Source organism: Dama dama, chromosome 11 (genome assembly GCF_033118175.1).
Source record: "Dama dama isolate Ldn47 chromosome 11, ASM3311817v1, whole genome shotgun sequence".
Taxonomy (NCBI): Eukaryota; Metazoa; Chordata; class Mammalia; order Artiodactyla; family Cervidae; genus Dama; species Dama dama.
Genome location: NC_083691.1, coordinates 4,563,433 through 4,581,880, shown reverse-complemented (window position 1 = coordinate 4,581,880; position 18,448 = coordinate 4,563,433). Strand labels below are relative to the sequence as shown.

At 40.2% G+C, this 18,448-nt stretch overlaps 1 protein-coding gene across 2 annotated transcripts in view; it reads right to left on the bottom strand.

Moving 5' to 3' along the window:
* SETX (senataxin) overlaps positions 1-18,448 on the bottom strand; it is an 81,375-nt gene that overhangs the window by 25,701 nt on the left and 37,226 nt on the right. For both annotated transcript variants that reach the window (XM_061154341.1, XM_061154342.1), the window contains 4 exons: positions 14,178-18,320; positions 7,426-7,525; positions 2,482-2,655; positions 242-474 (listed from right to left, as the gene is read on the bottom strand). In XM_061154341.1, the coding sequence (XP_061010324.1) occupies positions 242-474; positions 2,482-2,655; positions 7,426-7,525; positions 14,178-18,320 (4,650 nt within the window). The remainder of the gene's footprint in view (positions 1-241; positions 475-2,481; positions 2,656-7,425; positions 7,526-14,177; positions 18,321-18,448) is intronic.

The window sequence follows — 18,448 nt, the reverse complement described above, 5'->3', positions numbered from 1 at the left end:
ACATTTTAATGTTGTTCTTCAAGCATATTTTAAATTTCTTATTGCACTCTACCTTCTTCCTAAGGTAAGCTGACTAACACAAAGACATACTTGACAACATTAAAGAAAACCAGGCACTAAAAATGTCACTGGGCATACATTGTGACTAATAAGTCTTTGCTGTGGACAAAAGGAACATGATGCTTTAACGTTGTGACATGAAATGTTCTGACTTTCCCTGTATCAAATGGTTATCACTCACAATTCTCTCAGATGTTGTAGTTAGTAAATCTTTTGTACAGAAGTCCATGGGGTTTGGATTCAGAATGGCTCTGGCCAGTTGGTTCCGACCACTCAGCAAAGACATGGCTTTCAACTTCCTTTGTGTAGTCACCAGAGAGCTGATTACAAAGCATTTCACGAGTTCATTTAAATTGACTGGTAAATTATCTTGAGTCTGGATGGAAACTGAACACTCAGTCTTCCCATTACGCACTGTTACCAAGACAGAGAAAAAGCAATTTCGGTTACCAGTGAATGCAAGGTGTCCAGTTAAAAAGGTTATTCAGAACAAAGAGTTTTGTAACATGTTTTCTACACATCATTCAAATAATTTACTCAGTGAAGGTAAATTACTATTTATCTACTGAATGGCTCCTACAAACCAGGCAACATTCCAGTCCTTGGGAGGCTTATTTTTTAGGAGGAGGTGGCAGGTAATCAAACAAACATGCCAGGTGATGGTAAGTAGTATGAAGAATGCAGAGGAGGGGGATGAGGAATTGATGAGGGATGTAAGGGAGTGTTATGCAGACAAGAGAGTCAGGGAAGTCCTTCCTGATAAGATGACATTTGGGCAGAGACTTAATACAATGAAGCCATGCTGATAACTGGAAAACTACGTTACAGGCAGAGAATCAGCAACCACAAAGGCAGCAAGGTGCCTGGATTATTGAGGAACAGAGAGAAGGCTGGTGTGCTGGAAGGAAGAGAGCTCGAAGCCTGAGAAAGTACTGGTGGCTACTCCTCACAGGGCTCTCTGAACCTGACTGTGAGTCAGGTCAAGGGCTACAGGACAGCTCTGTGTAGGGAAGGGACCTGCTCTAACGCCCACATTAAAAGAATCACTTATGGTGAATCAAGAATAAACTACAATGGGAAAAGCAAAAAGACCACTTAATCCAGGTGAATCCAGGTCAAAGTGAAAGGTCCTGTAGGCCAGGATGCAGTGAGAGAGGAGGGGCCAGGATGGAGGATACACTGCAAAGGATGGCCAGTAACAGGGCTTCCTGATGAACTGGAAGGCGCCTGTGAGGGTGAGAAAGACTCAAGCCTGACGCTGAGGTCTGGGGCTGAGCGACGGGGAGAACGGAGGCCCTGCATCCTGTGACGGGAAAATGGAAGTGACAGTTAGTCAGGTGTTTTGGAGTAGATTTTAAATATCTAACAATCTCCAAATGGAGATGGCAGAGTATTAGACACATGAAGAGCTCAGGGAAGGAGGCCACCTTTGAAACAGAACTCTGGCAAATGTAGCCACCTGTGGGAGTCAAAAGCACAGAGTTATGTATCCCCACAGCTCCTCTTCACACATGCTACACAAACAGCTGAGCTGTGCTCACAGGAGTAAACACAGCACACCAGTTACAAATCAACACATTGCTGAACTCCAACAACTTTGTTGCTGTCTATAAGATGTAACCCCAAAAAGGTGAACGAATAATGAAATCATATTCTCTTCACATAACAGAGACTAAAAAAAGCAGCACTGTCTAAAGGGCAGCTTGGCATATATAAAGAATGTGGACTAAGCAGTCAAATAAAATTAGGTTTCAATTCTGAACCTACCATTTAATACTAAGGGTGACCTTGGGTAAGTTATTCCACATCCCGACCTCTGATTTCCCAGTAAGCAGGGAACAACTAATTCTGCTTTGCAGGGCTCTGGGAACAGACAGTAAATGTGCACAGGAGGACAGAGCACACCGTGTGGCATAGTTGGTACTCCTTAAATTCAAGCTAACATTATTTCTGTTCTGCTCCCTTAGGGAGAGAAGCCCCTACAACACAATGGAGAAGAGTGATAGAAACAGTAAAGCCCTCAAGGTGCCTTACAGTTAGTTACATCTTTGGTCTGCTCATTAATAATTAGCCAGAAAATCAAAGCTGGAATGTGATTTAACAAACAGATGGCTTGCAAACTGTCTGTTTTATAACAAACACTGACAGATGAAGAATTTACTAGAAGGAGAAGAAGACATTACAAAAGAAAGCTTTCAAATCTGAAGTCTAAAGCAAGAAATACTGGGCCTTTTCCACCCGAGTCTAGAAAATCTAAAAGAGGTCTCAGAAAGGTAAATCATCAACCTCACAAACACAAGTCTGATAAATGTACACCAGCTAAATGTACAGCAAATACATGGCTGGTAAAGCCTAATCTAGAAGGAAATGAGAAGACAAGTTTTTGACAGACTTCTCTACAGAGTCTCACTAGGTACTCACTGACTGAAGTACGGCGGAATTTATGAACATAGCCACAATAATATTCACAGGCATCCTCCAGATGACTCCACTCTAAATCTTTCTTCTCCTCATTGGGTCTTTCAGGAACCAAAAACACCAAATCATTTTCCTTTGGATGAAGCTGTTTAGCTAGCTCACATTCCTCAAGATAAACTGTAAAACAGTGAGAAGTCGGCATTTATTCTAACAGAATAAATTTACATAAGATTAACTAAAGGAATATTAAACCCTTGTACTATGAGTTCAAGCAAGTAGAGAACGCTGGTCGACTTTGTATACACTTCAAAAATGATGGTCTAAGCCAGTGGGCATTTTCAAATATTGATCACAAAGTATTACAAAGTTTTTCTTAAAAACTGCTACAACACCAAAATAGATGAAGTCATAATATTCAAAAGGAGCTAATAAATTTCCTTTCCTTGAAACTTACCTTAGTTTTTAATCAAAAAATTCTCATTTTTGTGTCCTACTTTCAAAATCCCCAGAGAAAATCTGGAAACAAATCCAAGTACACAGAAGCATTTTGAGCCTACTAGTGGCATTTCAAACAAGGGGAAAGGACAGCAGTAAAATAAATGGGGCTGGGAAAACAGCAAGCTCTAATTAAAAAATTTAGTACCAACTCTGCCAATTCTCAACAAACTTCAACATTTTTTTCCTCTAAAACTTACACAGGAATGCAAAGGGACAAGAATAGCCAATGTACTCATAAGGCAAAACAAGCTAAGAGGACTTGTTTACTAAAACTTATTCTAAAGCTTAACTAATCAAACAACGTGACATGGGCACTGAGGTAGGCAAATGATCCAATAGAGAAAGGCGCCCAGAAAACATCACTGCATTAAATAGCCACTAGATTTATGGCAAATATGGCACTACAGACCATGAAGAAAGGATGGTCTTTTCAATTAACAGTAGTGGGATAATTACATCTCCATTAGAGAAAAAAAATGAAACATGGCCCCTACATCTTACTTATGCACAAAATCAATTCCAGGTTGACAAAACAGTGAAGCCTCTAGAAAAGAGATTGGTAAACTTTCTGTAAAAAGCCAGATTTTTCTTTGCAGGCCACATAATGGAGTCTGCTGCATATTCATCATCACCATCTTTTTTTCAAAACCTTTAAAAAATATATAAAAACCTTACTTCTAGGGCAATATAAAAACAGGATATGGGCAGATGTGCAAGTTGTTGTTTGCTGGCACCAGATCTAGATGTTAATATATTTATGACCTGCAAGCAGGGAAAGGTTTCTTCAAGAGTCATAGAGCATTCCATAAAAAAATACACAAATGCATTTGTTACGTTAAAAATAAATTCTAAACAAGAATTTTAAAGACATCTCTACGAGTGTCATAATGCAAGCCAAAGTGGGAGAATGGTTTATATCCAAATTATACAAAGAACTCGATACAAATCAGTAAGAAAAAGACAATAGAAAATGAACAAGTCTTTTGGTTTCCCCAAAGAGGTTACTTACGCATCTACTAAATATATGAAAAGGGTGCTCAAGCTCATTGATAGCAAAATAAAACCACAAATGGCCATCCGTACGCACACCGTAACAGGTTAAATTAACAGCACAATCGATACAAATGTGCTGGTATAAACATGGAACAATGTGACTCCCATACACTGGTGGGGGTGCATAATTTCTCTATAAACTGGCTTGGGATTATCTACTTCAGCTGAACTCATACAATTCATTTCAGGAGACAAGACTACAAAAATGCCTTCACATGACACTACAGACACATGAATGACCACAGTGGCATTATTCATAAAATGCTATGCGTAAAAGAGTTATTAACATAGTAGGCCTGAGGCTTCTGTCCTTAGAAAGCTTACAAGTTGCCCCCCCATTGGCATCTGAGAACTTGGATTTCCAGACAGTTCTCATTCACTGACGACAATGGTGCACTGCATCTAACCTGTTTGCCAAATTCTTTCTCTGTGGTTTATGTCAAATATCCACTTTGCTTCTGGAAAGTTATGAATCTGGAATAGGCAGAGGGTGTTGCAGGCACTGAGTTCCTCAGTTTCCCTGGTAGGTAGTATGTCCCATGTATTGTCACACCTCACTAGTGGGACAATTAAGTGCCTATTTGTGTGACTCCACTGGGAAAGAACTCTTGAAGGTTGCTCCTGGTCTGCTTTAGACTTCACCCACGTGCTTAGTCCCCTTTGCTAATTTTGTTTTGTATCCTTTCACAATAAGAAGTCACAGCCATGGGGGTACTCTTTTGCCCCCTTCTGATGCCTATGTCAGAAGCTTTCTCTATCTCCTTTATACTTTAATAAAACTTTATTACACAAAAGCTCTGAGCGATCCAGCCTCGTCTCTGGCCCCGGATTGAATTCATCTCCGCCGGAGGCCAAGAATCCCGCGTCTCATCGTTCGGTAACAACCTTTCATCTTGGGGGCTCATCCGGGATCCTTCAGGACAAGATGGGCCTGATAATCTATGTGAGCCTACTTCTGCTGACTCCAGAAATCCTGAGTCTGCCGTTTGATCCTCAAGACAATGCCTTCCTGTCCTGGGCTCACTCCTATGCTGCATTCCACAATCGGTCTAACTGCTGGGTCTGCGGAGCACTCCCCTCTTCATCAGTGGAAGGCGTCCCACGGTGGACATCTCCACTTCAAGGGAAGGACTTTCTCCAAGTCTGCAAATACTTTCAACAATCACATGTGATGCCTCTTCTTAAACTAATGACATCTAACAACCTTAAGATGGACTGATGTAACTATGGACATAATGTGACTTTTCATTTTGATTTTAACTTGGTTTAATGACTATTTTGCCTTACATCTGTAACTGTATAATGGGGTTTTCTAACCGTCTAAAAGCTTTTAGTTTACAAATAGGTGTGCGAGCTCCTATGAGTGCCACAGCCTCCTCCAACTATTACTTGGAGGCCCTGGATCAGACATCCTCACTATGAGGATTAGGAGAATATGCTGCCTCACCAATTTAGGGACAACGCCCCTTGTCAGCTCGGAAGCAGTTATGGAATGAGAACGACGCCCCTTTTCCCTAGGCAACATAATTCTCCTAAAAGAAAAGGGGGGAATGAGAGAGTCATTTCCTAGGCAGGTTGATAAGAAGTCTAGGGGTCCCCAAGGAGAGAGAAGTCTGGGATATTCAAGGAGGAAGGAAGGACAAACTTTTTTACTTTTTTTCCTCTACATTCCTTAGGATTATATAACAATAATGTATCCTGCCTGAGGACAGTCTTTGGATTAAACCCTCTGGCTAATTCTGTTATCTTAAAACAGTCTGGTCTTTACAAGGACGTATCCTGCCTGAGGACAATCTTTGGATTAAACCTTCTGGCCAACTCTGTTATCTTAAAATGTAAATTATGGGAGTGGGTCTGGTGAGGTCTTTACAACCTCCAGACATTCTTTGGATTCATTGGAGAGTATATAACTCCATTGCTAACACTAGCAAAGGGGGTACTCTTTTGCCCCCTTCTGATGCCTATGTCAGAAGCTTTCTCTATCTCCTTTATACTTTAATAAAACTTTATTACACACACACATACAAAAAAAAGAAGTCACAGCCATGAGCATGAATATAATTCCTGTGAGTCATCCTAGTGATCTCTGAACCTGGGGTTGGGCTTGTGGACTCCTGATACACAGACCAAAACTGATGGAAAAAATGCCCATTAATAGAAGCTCCATGGTGGTCCAGTGGTTAGGACAAGCCGCATGGCTTGACCGAAAAATAAAATAACAATCTCCATCAATGGTAAAACTGTGATGTAGTTATACACTGAAATACCACAGCAATGAAAACAAATACTGAAGATACACACAAAATTGATGAATTACACACATGTTAAATGAAAGAAGTCAGAACCAAGAGAAAAGACTATGTGATTCTATCATATAATCAAGATAAATGGCAGATAAATCAGTTACTTAAACATTAAAAAGAAATATAAAACTACTACAAGAAAATATGAAACTATTTAATTTCTAAAACCAAAATTTGAACAGTAAAGTTTATGAACATAAGAGGATAAAAACTGCCTCAAAAACCAAATGTGAAACTAAACGCAATAATGAAATAATAAAAGTTATAACAAATGCATACGAATAAGAAGAAAACAAACTCAACAGAAAAATGACAAATGGTATGCAGAGACAATTATGTACCCCCTTTCTACCCCTAAGAATAATAAAAGACCACTAAAGATTTGGGGACAAAATGTGTAACCTCAAATGAGATACAGTTCCCACGTAAAACTGGGGAAAAGTTTAAATTAGCAAATGAGGAGAGATACAGTCTTATGTTCTTATGTTAGACGTAACAATGGAATTCTTTTTGGTAGACAGAGGCAATATGAATCAAAAGTCAATATGCATACACTGTGATCCAGGCAAAAGGATTTATTCAGTTTAATAGTGAAAAACCATAAACAATATACATATCTAACTAGAAATTGGTTAAACAGAACTATGGAACGTGTTAACAACGGAATAATTACAAATACTGAAAAGACATTTACAACAGATTAAGTGACAATAAGTCAAATGTAAGCTTCATAAAGGCAGAATTTTATGTTTTCATCCAAGCTACATATCTGGCATCTAGAATCACACACTATCAGGCAGTACACAGGCAATAAATATTTGCTGAGGTAAGTAAATGAAAAACGGCACACAATAGGCAAGATAACCCTACCCCCTCACCTCCTCCCCACACTTCACACAGATGAGAAGCAAGTCTAGCAGTAATATATGCACTACTAATTATCCTCATTAAGTAAGACTTTAAACATATTCTACATAAGATTCAACTTAGGAAACCTATATCCCAGAAAATTCAAACAATTATCCTGTTCCCTCAAAAGAAATCTCTCCAATTATTACATGACACAGCCCAAGTTACTTGAGAAAGAACTTACCCACAAACTCCCAGTATTTTTTATAATCACCAGGAAATTTTCGTAAATGCAACTGATGGAATTTCTCTTTGTTTGGAGAGTTGATCCATTCCTGTGCCACCTTAGCAAAGCAAAAAAAGCAAATTAAGAAGGCAAAAACATCTGAAAAATTTTCCAAAGTAAGCAACAATAAAATCCAGAACCTAGAAATCCCAGGTGACAGAAACAGTAAAAATTAACTTGGGACTTCTGGTCTCCAGCTTGGTATGTATGGAACTTAAAAATCACCAGTCCATCCTAACAAGTATAAAGAGACAAAAAGGTGGATACAGACAATCAAGACTTACCAGAGCAGAAACTCTTTTAAGTAGAAACCTCCATGCCAGGAAGAAACCTGAACTGGATTTGACAAACTGTTGGAGGCTCAGTATAAACAACTCTGAATGCTTAAAAACTCTAGGGCGACCCAGTCATAAGGGATATACCACACTCTGCTGAGTTTCACAACTAGAAGCTCTCACAGGCCCCCACAGCAAATCTAGGAGAAAATTCCCTGTGTCCTTCGGTGGGGGAGGGGGAGTGGATATAGCAGTGTTGAGGGATGGGAATTGAAGAACCATTTAAAAATACATCACAGTATTCTGACCTTGTAAAAAAACTTTCACTGGAGGATAATTGCTTTACAATGTTGTGGTGATTTCTGCTGTACAACCACCTCAATCATCTATTAAATATATATCCCCTCCTTCTTCAGCCTCCCTCCCACCTCCATTCTGACCTTCTTAACACGGCTTTGATCTATACAAAAATTATTTTACGAGAGCCAAACTTGCTGGATGACAACGGGTGAGATGGCTGGATGGCATCACCAACCCAATGGACATCAGTTTGAGCAAGCTCCAGGAGTTAATGATGGCCAGGGGAGCCTGGTGTGCTACAGTCCATGGGGGTCATAGAGTCAGAGACAACCAAGCAACTGAAGTGAACTTAAACTTGGTAGGCTTTTAACAGAGCCTAACCTACTTGGGGGAAGAAAACCTACTCCAGCCCATTCTAGTCATCCTGTCTCACCTGAGGAGGAAGGGAGAAACCAAGATGAATGAGTGTGAAAGCCAGAGGCAAAGGTTCACTAAAAGACTGACACCTGGGCTTCCCTGGTGGCTTACAGGTAAAAAAATCCAGCTGCCAATGCAGGAGACATGGGTTAGATCCCTGATCCAGGAAGACCCCATATGACAGGGAGCAACCAAGTGCTTGAGCCACAACTACTGAACCTGTGCTCTAGCGCTCAGGAATTCCAACACACCCTAGAACTTGTGCTCTGCAATAAGAGAAGCCACTGCAATGAGAAGCCCTTGCACCACAACTAGAGAGCAGCCCCCACGTGCCACAACTAGAGAAAAGCCCGAGCAACAACGAAGACTCAGCACAGCCAAAAAATAAAAAAAGACTGACAGCTTATCATAGGACTATGGCAGGCTCTCCCGTCCCCCATACCTCAGTACTATTTACTAAAGGTCTATTTACTGCTGTTCTTTTTATTTAATAGATCAAATCCACCTTACAACAAAAAATAACTGCATTCTCAAACGCAAAAACACACAGTTTGAAGAGACTGAACAAGCATCAAAACTAGTCAGATATAGCAGGAGTATTGGAACTGTCAGACCAACAATTTTTCAAAAATAAAAAACTATTAATTTATATACTAACTTTAAAGGAAAAAGTAGCCCATAAACTAATAGGTGGATCAAGTAATGAATGAGATGTCAATTCTGAAAAAGATCCCAAAGGAAAGGCTAGAGATTAAAAACACTAACAGAAATGAAGAATGCCTCTGCTGGGCTCATTAGAACAATGGACACTGCTGAGGAAAGAATCTCTGAGATTTAGGATGCAACAACAGAAACTACAAAGCTGAAAAACAAAAAGAAAATGAGGAAAAAAGCCACACCCCAGAATATCCAAGAACTGTGCCATGATGCCAAACGGTGCAGCATACACATAATGGGGATATGGGGGGGGGGGAGGGGGGGGCGGGAAGAAGCAGCACCTGAGACTATGATGACTCAGGTTTCCAAAATTAATATCAGACCCCAAATCACAGATCCAGGAAGCTCAGAGACCAAGCAGAATAAATGCCAGAAACTATACCTTTAGGAATCGTATCGTACCATATTCACACTTTAGGAATGTGAAATATTAAAGATAGAAAAAAATCTTGAAAGAAGCCAGTGAGGAAAGTAACACCCTATCTATAGCAGAGAATATTAAGAACGACATTCAACTTCTCTTCAGAAAAATGCAAGCGAGTGAAACATTTAAGATGACTGAGAGAAAAAAACCTACCAGCCTAGAATTCTGAATCCTGCAAATTATCCTTTAAAAGTGAAAGAGAAATAAAGATCTTCTCACACAAAATTTGAGGGCATTTGTCACCACTGCACCTATCGTGCAAGAAAAGTTAAAAGATATTCAAGGAGAAGGAAAATTATATAGGTCAGAACTCAAAGCTACATAAACAAAGGAAGACCATCAGAGTATGAATACATGAAGGCAAAATTAAAACCTTTGTTTCTTATTTTTAATTCATGTAACAGATAATGATAGCTTATTCAAAATAATAGCAACAACATATTCAACTATGGATTCAACACATATACAACTACGTGTGTGTGTGTGTGTGTGTGTGTGTAATGTAGGCCTATGTGTATGTGAAACAAATGACAGCAATGATACATTGAATGACAAGGAAAAATCAGGACTGTTTTGTTATTGTAAGGTAGACACACTATCCATGAAGTGTTATCTGAACACAGACTTAGTTGTAAATATACACTATAATCTCTAAGGCAATCACTAAAAAAAATTTTTTGATATTCTAAGGATAGAGAGAAAATAAAATTATATAAAATGCTCAATTAAAACCACAAGAGCAGGGACAATAAAAACAGGAATAGACAACAAGGGTAACAAATAGAAAATAGTAGCATGTACAGTTAACATGCTGAAGCTAAAGCTCCAATACTCTGGCCACCTGATGTGAAGAGCTGACTCACTGGAAAAGACACTGATGCTAGGAAAGACTGAGGGCAAGAGGAGAAGGGGGTGATAGAGGATGAGATGGTTGGATGGCATCACTGATTCAATGGACATGAATCTGAGCAACTTCTGGGAGATAGTGAAGGACAGGGAAGCCTGGCATGGGGTTGCAAAGAGTTGGACATGACTGAGCGACTGAACAAATCCTTTCATCGTAAACATTTCTATTAATAGCTCTTTTTATGTGAACCTCTGGCAGACAACATTATTGGCCTCTTTGTAGATCACAGCCTTGTGATAAAGGAGCTTATGTAACTAAATGAAGCCATTAACATGCTGTGCAGGATCACCCAAGAGAGACAGATCTGAGTCAAGAGTTCTGACAAACGGTGGTCCACTGGAGAAGGAAATGGCAACATACTCCAGCATTCTTGCTTGGAGAACCCCATGGACAGTTCAGTTCAGTTTAGGCACTCAGTCGTGTCCGACTCTTTGTGACACCATGCACCGCAGCACACCAGGCCTCCCTGGTCCATCACCAACTCCCGAAATTTACCCAAACTCATGTCCACTGAGTTGGTGATGCCATCCAACTGTCTCATCCTCTGCCGTGCCCTTCTCCTCCTGCCCTCAATCCTTCCCAACATCAGGGTCTTTTCAAATGAGTCAGCTCTTCACATCAGGTGGCCAAAGTATTGGAGTTTCAGCTTCAGCATCAGTCCTTCCAATGAACACCCAAGACTGATTTCCGTATGAAAAGACAAAAAAATATGATAAATGACGATGAGCTTCCCAGGTTGGAAGGTGTCCAATGCACTACTGGGGAAGAGCAAAGGGCAATTACCAACAGCTCCAGAAAGAAAGAAGAGGCTAGGTCAAAGTGGAGACAATGCTCAGCTGTGGACGTGTCTAGTGGTGAAAGTCAAGTCTGATGCTGTAAAGAGCAATAATGCATAGGAACCTGGAATGTTAGGTCCATGAATCAAGGTAAACTGGACATGGTCAAGCATGAGATGGCAAGAGTGAACATCAATATCTTAGGAATCAATGAACTAAAATGCATGGGAATGGGAGAATTTAATTCAGATGACCACTTTATCTACTACTGTGGGCAAGAATCCCTAAGAAGAAATGGAATAGCCCTCACCGTCAACAAGAGTCTGAAATGCAATACTTGGGTGCAATCTCAAAAATGACAAAATGATCTCAGTTCATCTCCAAGGCAAACCATTCAACATCACAGTAATTCAAGTCTACGACCCAATCACTGACATCAAAGAAGCTGACCAGTCCTATGAAGACCTTCAACACCTTCTAGAAGTAACAAGAGAGACGTCCTTTTCATTACAGGGGATTGGAATGCAAAAGTAGGAAGTCCAGAGGTAGCCACAATAACAGGCAAGTTTGGCCTTGGAGTATAAAATGAAGCAGGACAAGGATAACACACAGTTTTGTCAAGAGAACATACTGGTCACAGCAAACACCCTTTTCCAACAACACAAGAGACAACTCTACACACGGATGTAGACATTTCACGAGATGGACATTATGAAATCAGACTGATTATGTTCTTTGTAGCCAAGGATAGAGAAGCTCTATACAGTCAGTAAAAATAAGACCTGAAGCTGACTATGGGTCAGATCATGAGCTTCTTATTGCAAAATTCAAGCTTAAATTGAAGAAAGCAGGAAACCACTAGGCCATTTAGGTATGACCTAAATCAAATCCCTTATGATTACACAGTGGTGATGATGAATAGACTCATGGGATTAGATCTGGTAGACTGAATGCCTGAAAAACTATGGACAAAGATTCATAACACTGTACAGGAGGCAATGACCAAAACCATCCCTAAGAAAAAGAAATGCAAAAACACAAGGTGGTTGTCTGAGAAAGCTTTAGAAGTAGCTGAAAAAAGAAGAGAAGCAAAAGGCAAGTGAGAAAGTGAAAACTGTACTCAACTGAATTCAGAGTTCCAGAGAATTGCAAGGAGAGATAAGAAGGCCTTCTTAAATGAACAGTGCAAAACAAAACAACAGAATGGGAAAGACTAGGGATCTTGTCAAGAAAATTGGAGATGCCAAGGGAACATTTCATGCAAACATGGGCCCAAGTAAAGGACAGAAACAGCAAGGACCTAACAGAAGCAGAAGCGATTAAGAAGAGGGGGTAAAAGTCAACATGAATCAGCCACAGGTATACCTATGTATATAAAACTCTTGGAGGAAATTATAAAACTCTCAGAGGAACACTCTTTGACATACATCACAGCAAGATACTCTTTGACCCACCTCCAAGAGTAATGAAAATAAAAACAAAAATAAGTGGGACCTAGGTTAAACTTAAAAGTTTTGCATAGCAAAGGAAACTAAACAAAATGAAAAAGCAAACCCTCAGACTAGGAGAAAATAACTGCAAATGAAACAACTGACAAAGGATTAATCTCCAAAATACACAAGCAACTAATGCAGCTCAACAGCACAAAAACAACCCAATCAAACAGAGGGAGAAAAGACCTAAACAGACATTTCTCCAAAGAAGACATACAGGTGGCTAATAAACATATGAAAATATGCTCAACATTGCTTGTTATTAGAAAAATGAAAACCAAACCTACAATGAGGTATCACCTCACACTGGTCAGAATGGCCATTATCAAAAAATCTACAAATAATAAATGCTGGAGAGGGTGTAGAGAAAAGGGAATCCTCTTGCACTGTTGGTGGGAATGTAAATTGATATAGCCACTACGGAAAACAGTACGGAGATTCCTTAAAGAACTAGGAATAAAACTACCACATGACCCAACAATCCCACTACTGGGCATATACCCTGAGGAAACCATAACTGAAAAAGACCTATGTACCCCATGGTTCATTGCAGCACTATTTACAATAGCTAGGACATGTAGGCAATCTAGATGTCTGTTGACAGGTGAATGAATAAAGAAGTTATGGTACATATACAATGGAATATTACTCAGCCATAAAAAGGAATGCATCTGAGTCAGTTCTAATCAAGTGGATGAGCCTGGAATACAGAGTGAAGTCAGTCAGAAAAACAAATCCTGAATATTAATGCATACATATGGAATCTAGAAAAATGGTACTGATGAAACCTATTTGCAGGGCAGTAATGGAGACACAAACATAAAGAGAGTTGTGGACACAATGGGGGAAAGAGAGGGATGGACAAATTGAGCTGAAATACATACATAGCCACATGTACAACAGCCAGGGGGAACCTGCTGTATGGCTCAGGGGGCTCAGCCCAGTGCTCTGGGACACCCGGAGGGGGAGGGTGGGGTGGGTGGCTCAAGAGGGAGGGGACAGATGTACACTTATGGCAGATTCATGCTGATGTATGGCAGAAACTAACACAATAGTGTAAATTATCCTCCAATTAAAACAATTTTTTTAAACATAATTAAATGCAGATGGGAAACTATCTCCTCTGAGAAGTCTTCCCTTTCCTTTGCACTGAAAAACATTTCCTCCTTTGCCATTCCTGGACTGTGTCTGTAAGTTCCAGAAGAGCAGAGATAGGAAAGTACTGCTATTTCCTCTGTATGACCAACATTTAGAACAGTGCCTGGCACAATGTCTGTTCAACATGACATTGACAAGTTACACCTAAATCAAAATGCAGTAAGTTATTTTAGCTGTTCTCTTAGCATGGTAAAGAAAGGCAATTTCAAAATCTGGATGTATATGATTAAAACATATACTTACCGTTTCAAAAGTATTCAGTACCACCAAAGGGAAAAACACACTAAAATAATCTCCACAGTCTTGAAACCTGATAGGCACCCGTCTTGTGATGGACTGACACAGACTCAACGGGGGCCCACACTGATCAAAGTTCACAAACATCTCATATCTCCATTTCAAGACCTCTTTTACGAAAGTATCACAGATGGACTGTGGCGACGTGAGAATGTTTACTGGAGACGAAGTCAAAAAAGATCTGCTTTCCCCAAATGGAACGCTTGAAACTTGCCTGTTGGAGTTATCTGGAGTCTGAGCAGGGAAAACATTGCACAGACCTTTCACTTCAGCCACTGGCTTCAGAGACACCAGGAGGGGTGGCTGTGGTCCTTTCAGAACAGACTGTGCCCCACTTGACTTATTTTTCAGAGATGATGGGAGGGCTGCAGTACTTTCCAAAGACTTGGAGAGACCAGCAATCCGTGAAGTACTGCTTGAACTAAAAACCTTGGTCGTGGAAGGTCTCGAACGTTTTGATACAGACAGAGGCAAGCCAGGTTTACGAAATACATCTTCATCTGTGGCTTTAGTTTTTGAGTGTTTTGAGCAGTACTCACCCGGGTTTTTCAGAGCTTCAACACAATCTTTGTATTTACATTTTGTGCTACTCAAAGATTCCAACTGAGGCCGACTAACACACTCTTCCTCTCCCTGGATTGTATCTTTTCCAGGAATGACTTCAATGAGTTTATCATTCTCTCTCTCGATTTGTGAACATAAATCCATGTCTTCAGGGTCACGCTGTGTTAAGAATATATTATCTTCCTCTATGTCACTGCTGAATTCAGGCTCTCCCTCTCTCAAAGTCGCCACTTCTAAACGATGAACTGTCAGGTCACCTCTGCCTAATGGGTCCTCTGAGGTAGGAACAATGACTTCATTTGTTGCTATTCTTCCATTTACCATGACAGGATTACACTGGTTTGCTTTCAAGGGTTCTGTTTCAAAAGACTGACAAGTTATTAACTGTTTTCCCTTATTGTTAGCAGTCACTTCGGCTCCTCCATTATGACTATAATCTGACTTATTTGATTCTGGCACAGAACTCTGTGCGGCATGTGGCCCTGCTCGTGTCATATCTGTACTTTGACAATCGAAACGTTCTTGTCTGTTTTGCTGTGATTTGGATCTCATCTGTCTTTGCATCTGAAGGTCTTGACTCGTCAGCAGTTTCTTATTATTTCTGACAGAGAGAGTCTGAGGAGAAATTAACTTTGTCTTTTTCCGGGTATCCACTACTCCAACAGTTTTGCCATGGTCACGCAGCTGAACTATACACTCTAAAGATCGCTGGGACAATTCAAACGCCCTACGAGGAGCCTTTTTCAGGCCAAGTTTCTCAACTGTTGAAGTTGGTTCAGGACACTGGCGAAATTTCTTTGGCGGCACAATAGCAGGAGTTGTTCTACAGCTTATGTAATGGGAGCTTTTACTCTGCCCTTTCTTGGTATCTGAATGGGATTTCTTAGAAGTTTTAGCCACTGGAACTTTCCTGACAGGTTTGGAATACGTGCGAGGCTTTGGAGGAGACTTCTTTGGGGAAACCGCAGCGTTTCTCTGAACACTTGAACTGGGAACTGTAGACCTTGTGTCTACACCTTTAAAATCATTTTCACTCAGATTTCCCTTGTTAGTATCAGACTGGTCCTCATTTTTGACAGAAGATGAAGAAGGCCTTAGAGGATCTTCAGCTATAGGTTTTTCATATCGTCTTCTCTTGGGTTTTTTTACTTCAATTTCACAAAAGTTCTCAACAGAAGTACTACTACTATGTGCTTTTGTGCGCTCTTCAAAGTTCTCTGCTACTTTTTTAATGACCTCTTCAGATACATAATCTGTCTCATAACCCCAATCATTTGCAGTATCACCCACATGAGTCAAGCATGGATTGTTTTCATTCTCTTGAGCTGAATTCTTGTCTGGTTTCTCATCTTGCCAAACTGAAAACACTTCACATGGAGTCTCAAACTCAAAAAACTGAGAATCAGATTCCTCAAACTGCAAAAGGGACATTGGATTTTCTTCCTTTATTACCTTCTGTTCAACATTTGTGTTAGCTATTGAAGTATGTTGCTCTGGACATTCTTTCTCAATGCATGCTTTGATCTCTTTCATGTGTTTCTTCAAACCCAGAATTCTTTCCTCATCATCATCGTCATCAGAATCTGAAATAATAATAACCTGTGCATGGCAGGTTTCCCTGATATTTTGGTTTGCTGTGAAACATCTTTTCTCATCTTTTACTTTCCTTTGTATCTGGGATGAACTTTTTTGAGTTGAATCTGATGGGAACTTAGTAACACTGGCTTGAGCTATTAAAGATAATCTGTGGAGGTCTCTGTCTACCTGAGAATCTGTTAAGGTGTTAGGCTGTGGGCTGCTGCTAAGGTCCTGTTCTCTTAAATTAGAAGAAAACGGATCAGTGCTCCTACTAATTTTCCTATCTCTCAATTCATGACCAGTCACAGGCTCTTTAAAGGGAGATGCTTTCGTCATGCAAGTGTCGGTCATTTCTGTGAGTGACACCAAATCTTTGGTATCAACATGAGATTCCTGTATTTGACAGCTATTTTCAGGGGTAGAGAAAATATCTAACTTTTCTTTCTTTACTTCTTTCTTTCTCAGCAGTAAACAGCTTTGAGATTTTTGTTCTCCATTTTTATCATCCAGAATACCATTTGGGACTAAAGGAGGATTGGATATGTTTCCACTTCCTTTCTGACCTCCTGTATCTTTCTTTGAATAGAAACTCTCAATGCTAGATACAGTCAGGTTTTCCTCTAAACTGATACTTCTCCTGTGTTGCTTTTTTATTACATGTGACAACTTCGCACATACTCCATCTTTATGTGTCTTAGATTTTGCTTTTGAGCTTTTGCCAAGACCACCATCCTTTAAAGAGAAGTCCTCATTAGAGGCAGACACTTTTTCCAGAGAGTCTGTGCTAGAAACAGTCAACAAGCGCCTTGATATTATTATTCCTCTGTCAAATACTTTTTCTGGACCATTTCTTAAAGTACCATTCTGTGGGGTATACGAGGAATTCTCTTTTACAGATTTATATTTCCCTGTACTTATTTTAACTTGATTTTGAACTCTTTCACAGGCAAGGTTTTTACTACTCAGCTTCAAACATGACTTAGCTGAGAGGTGGTCTTCTAGTTTCAAATCTTTTATATAATATGGCTCTTTATTCTCTTCTATGGTATTATTTGCTTTGCTCAAAATACTCTCTTGCACTTGATAAGTATCAGCCTTCATTGGTTCTTTAGAAAATGTTGGGCTGGAATTTTCCAGACAGTGCCCATCTTTTTCAGACTTCTTCCCTATTTGTTCACTTTCTTCTTTATAAGATGCAGGAGGCGTCTTACATGCAGGATTCAGATCCACAAAAGTGCTACACTGAGGTACTTTGAACTTTATGTTCCTAATAATTTGCTTTAAACAAGTTTGTAGCTCATGGGTTTCCTGACTAGTCAACTGCCAACCTAAAGATAAATTTCCTCGCAGGAATAAGTTGAGCTTATCCCAGAACCGCTTACAGAGTGTCTGTTGCCCAAGCTGATAGCCTTCTTTCAGGAGACTTCTAATCAGCTGCACACAAGCCAGCTGCACAGAGTTGGAGGGCATCGAATGCAGGGACAGGGATGATATCATTGCTGTGCCTTTGGAGCAGTTTCCAGATGACTTCTCAGAACTCCGTGCAAATGCTGTGGTTGGGAGCTTGGCACACTTCACCACGGCCTCCACCCACTGCTGGGAACTAACCCACAGCAAATGTAGACATTTTTTATTTCTATGCAGTTCAATCACGGACACCAAAATCAGAAGGAAAAACTCAGTGACTTTGTCGCACACAGCGTCTGTCTGGTTGAGAACATCTTTGACTTCAGAGTATAGATGGTGAATAACCTCCACTATGTAAGCCACACCCAGATCCTTCAGGTCCATGAGGGATTGCACGAAAGGGATGAACCACAGAAATGTGCTGTTATGAACACGCATGTCCTGACCAATATCTGACTGGAGCACGTTAGCTAATGTTTCCATTTCTTCATACATGTTAGGACAATAATCGGGGCAAATGGCTGATCTCCACCCTGAATCCTAAAATGAAAGAGATACAGACATTCAGATAAACAAGCACCATTCATGGTTGCTTGACACACAAGTTGGAAACAAGAAAACATATTGCTCAATTGTCCTGTTTTGGTACACATATATGGACCCCCAAG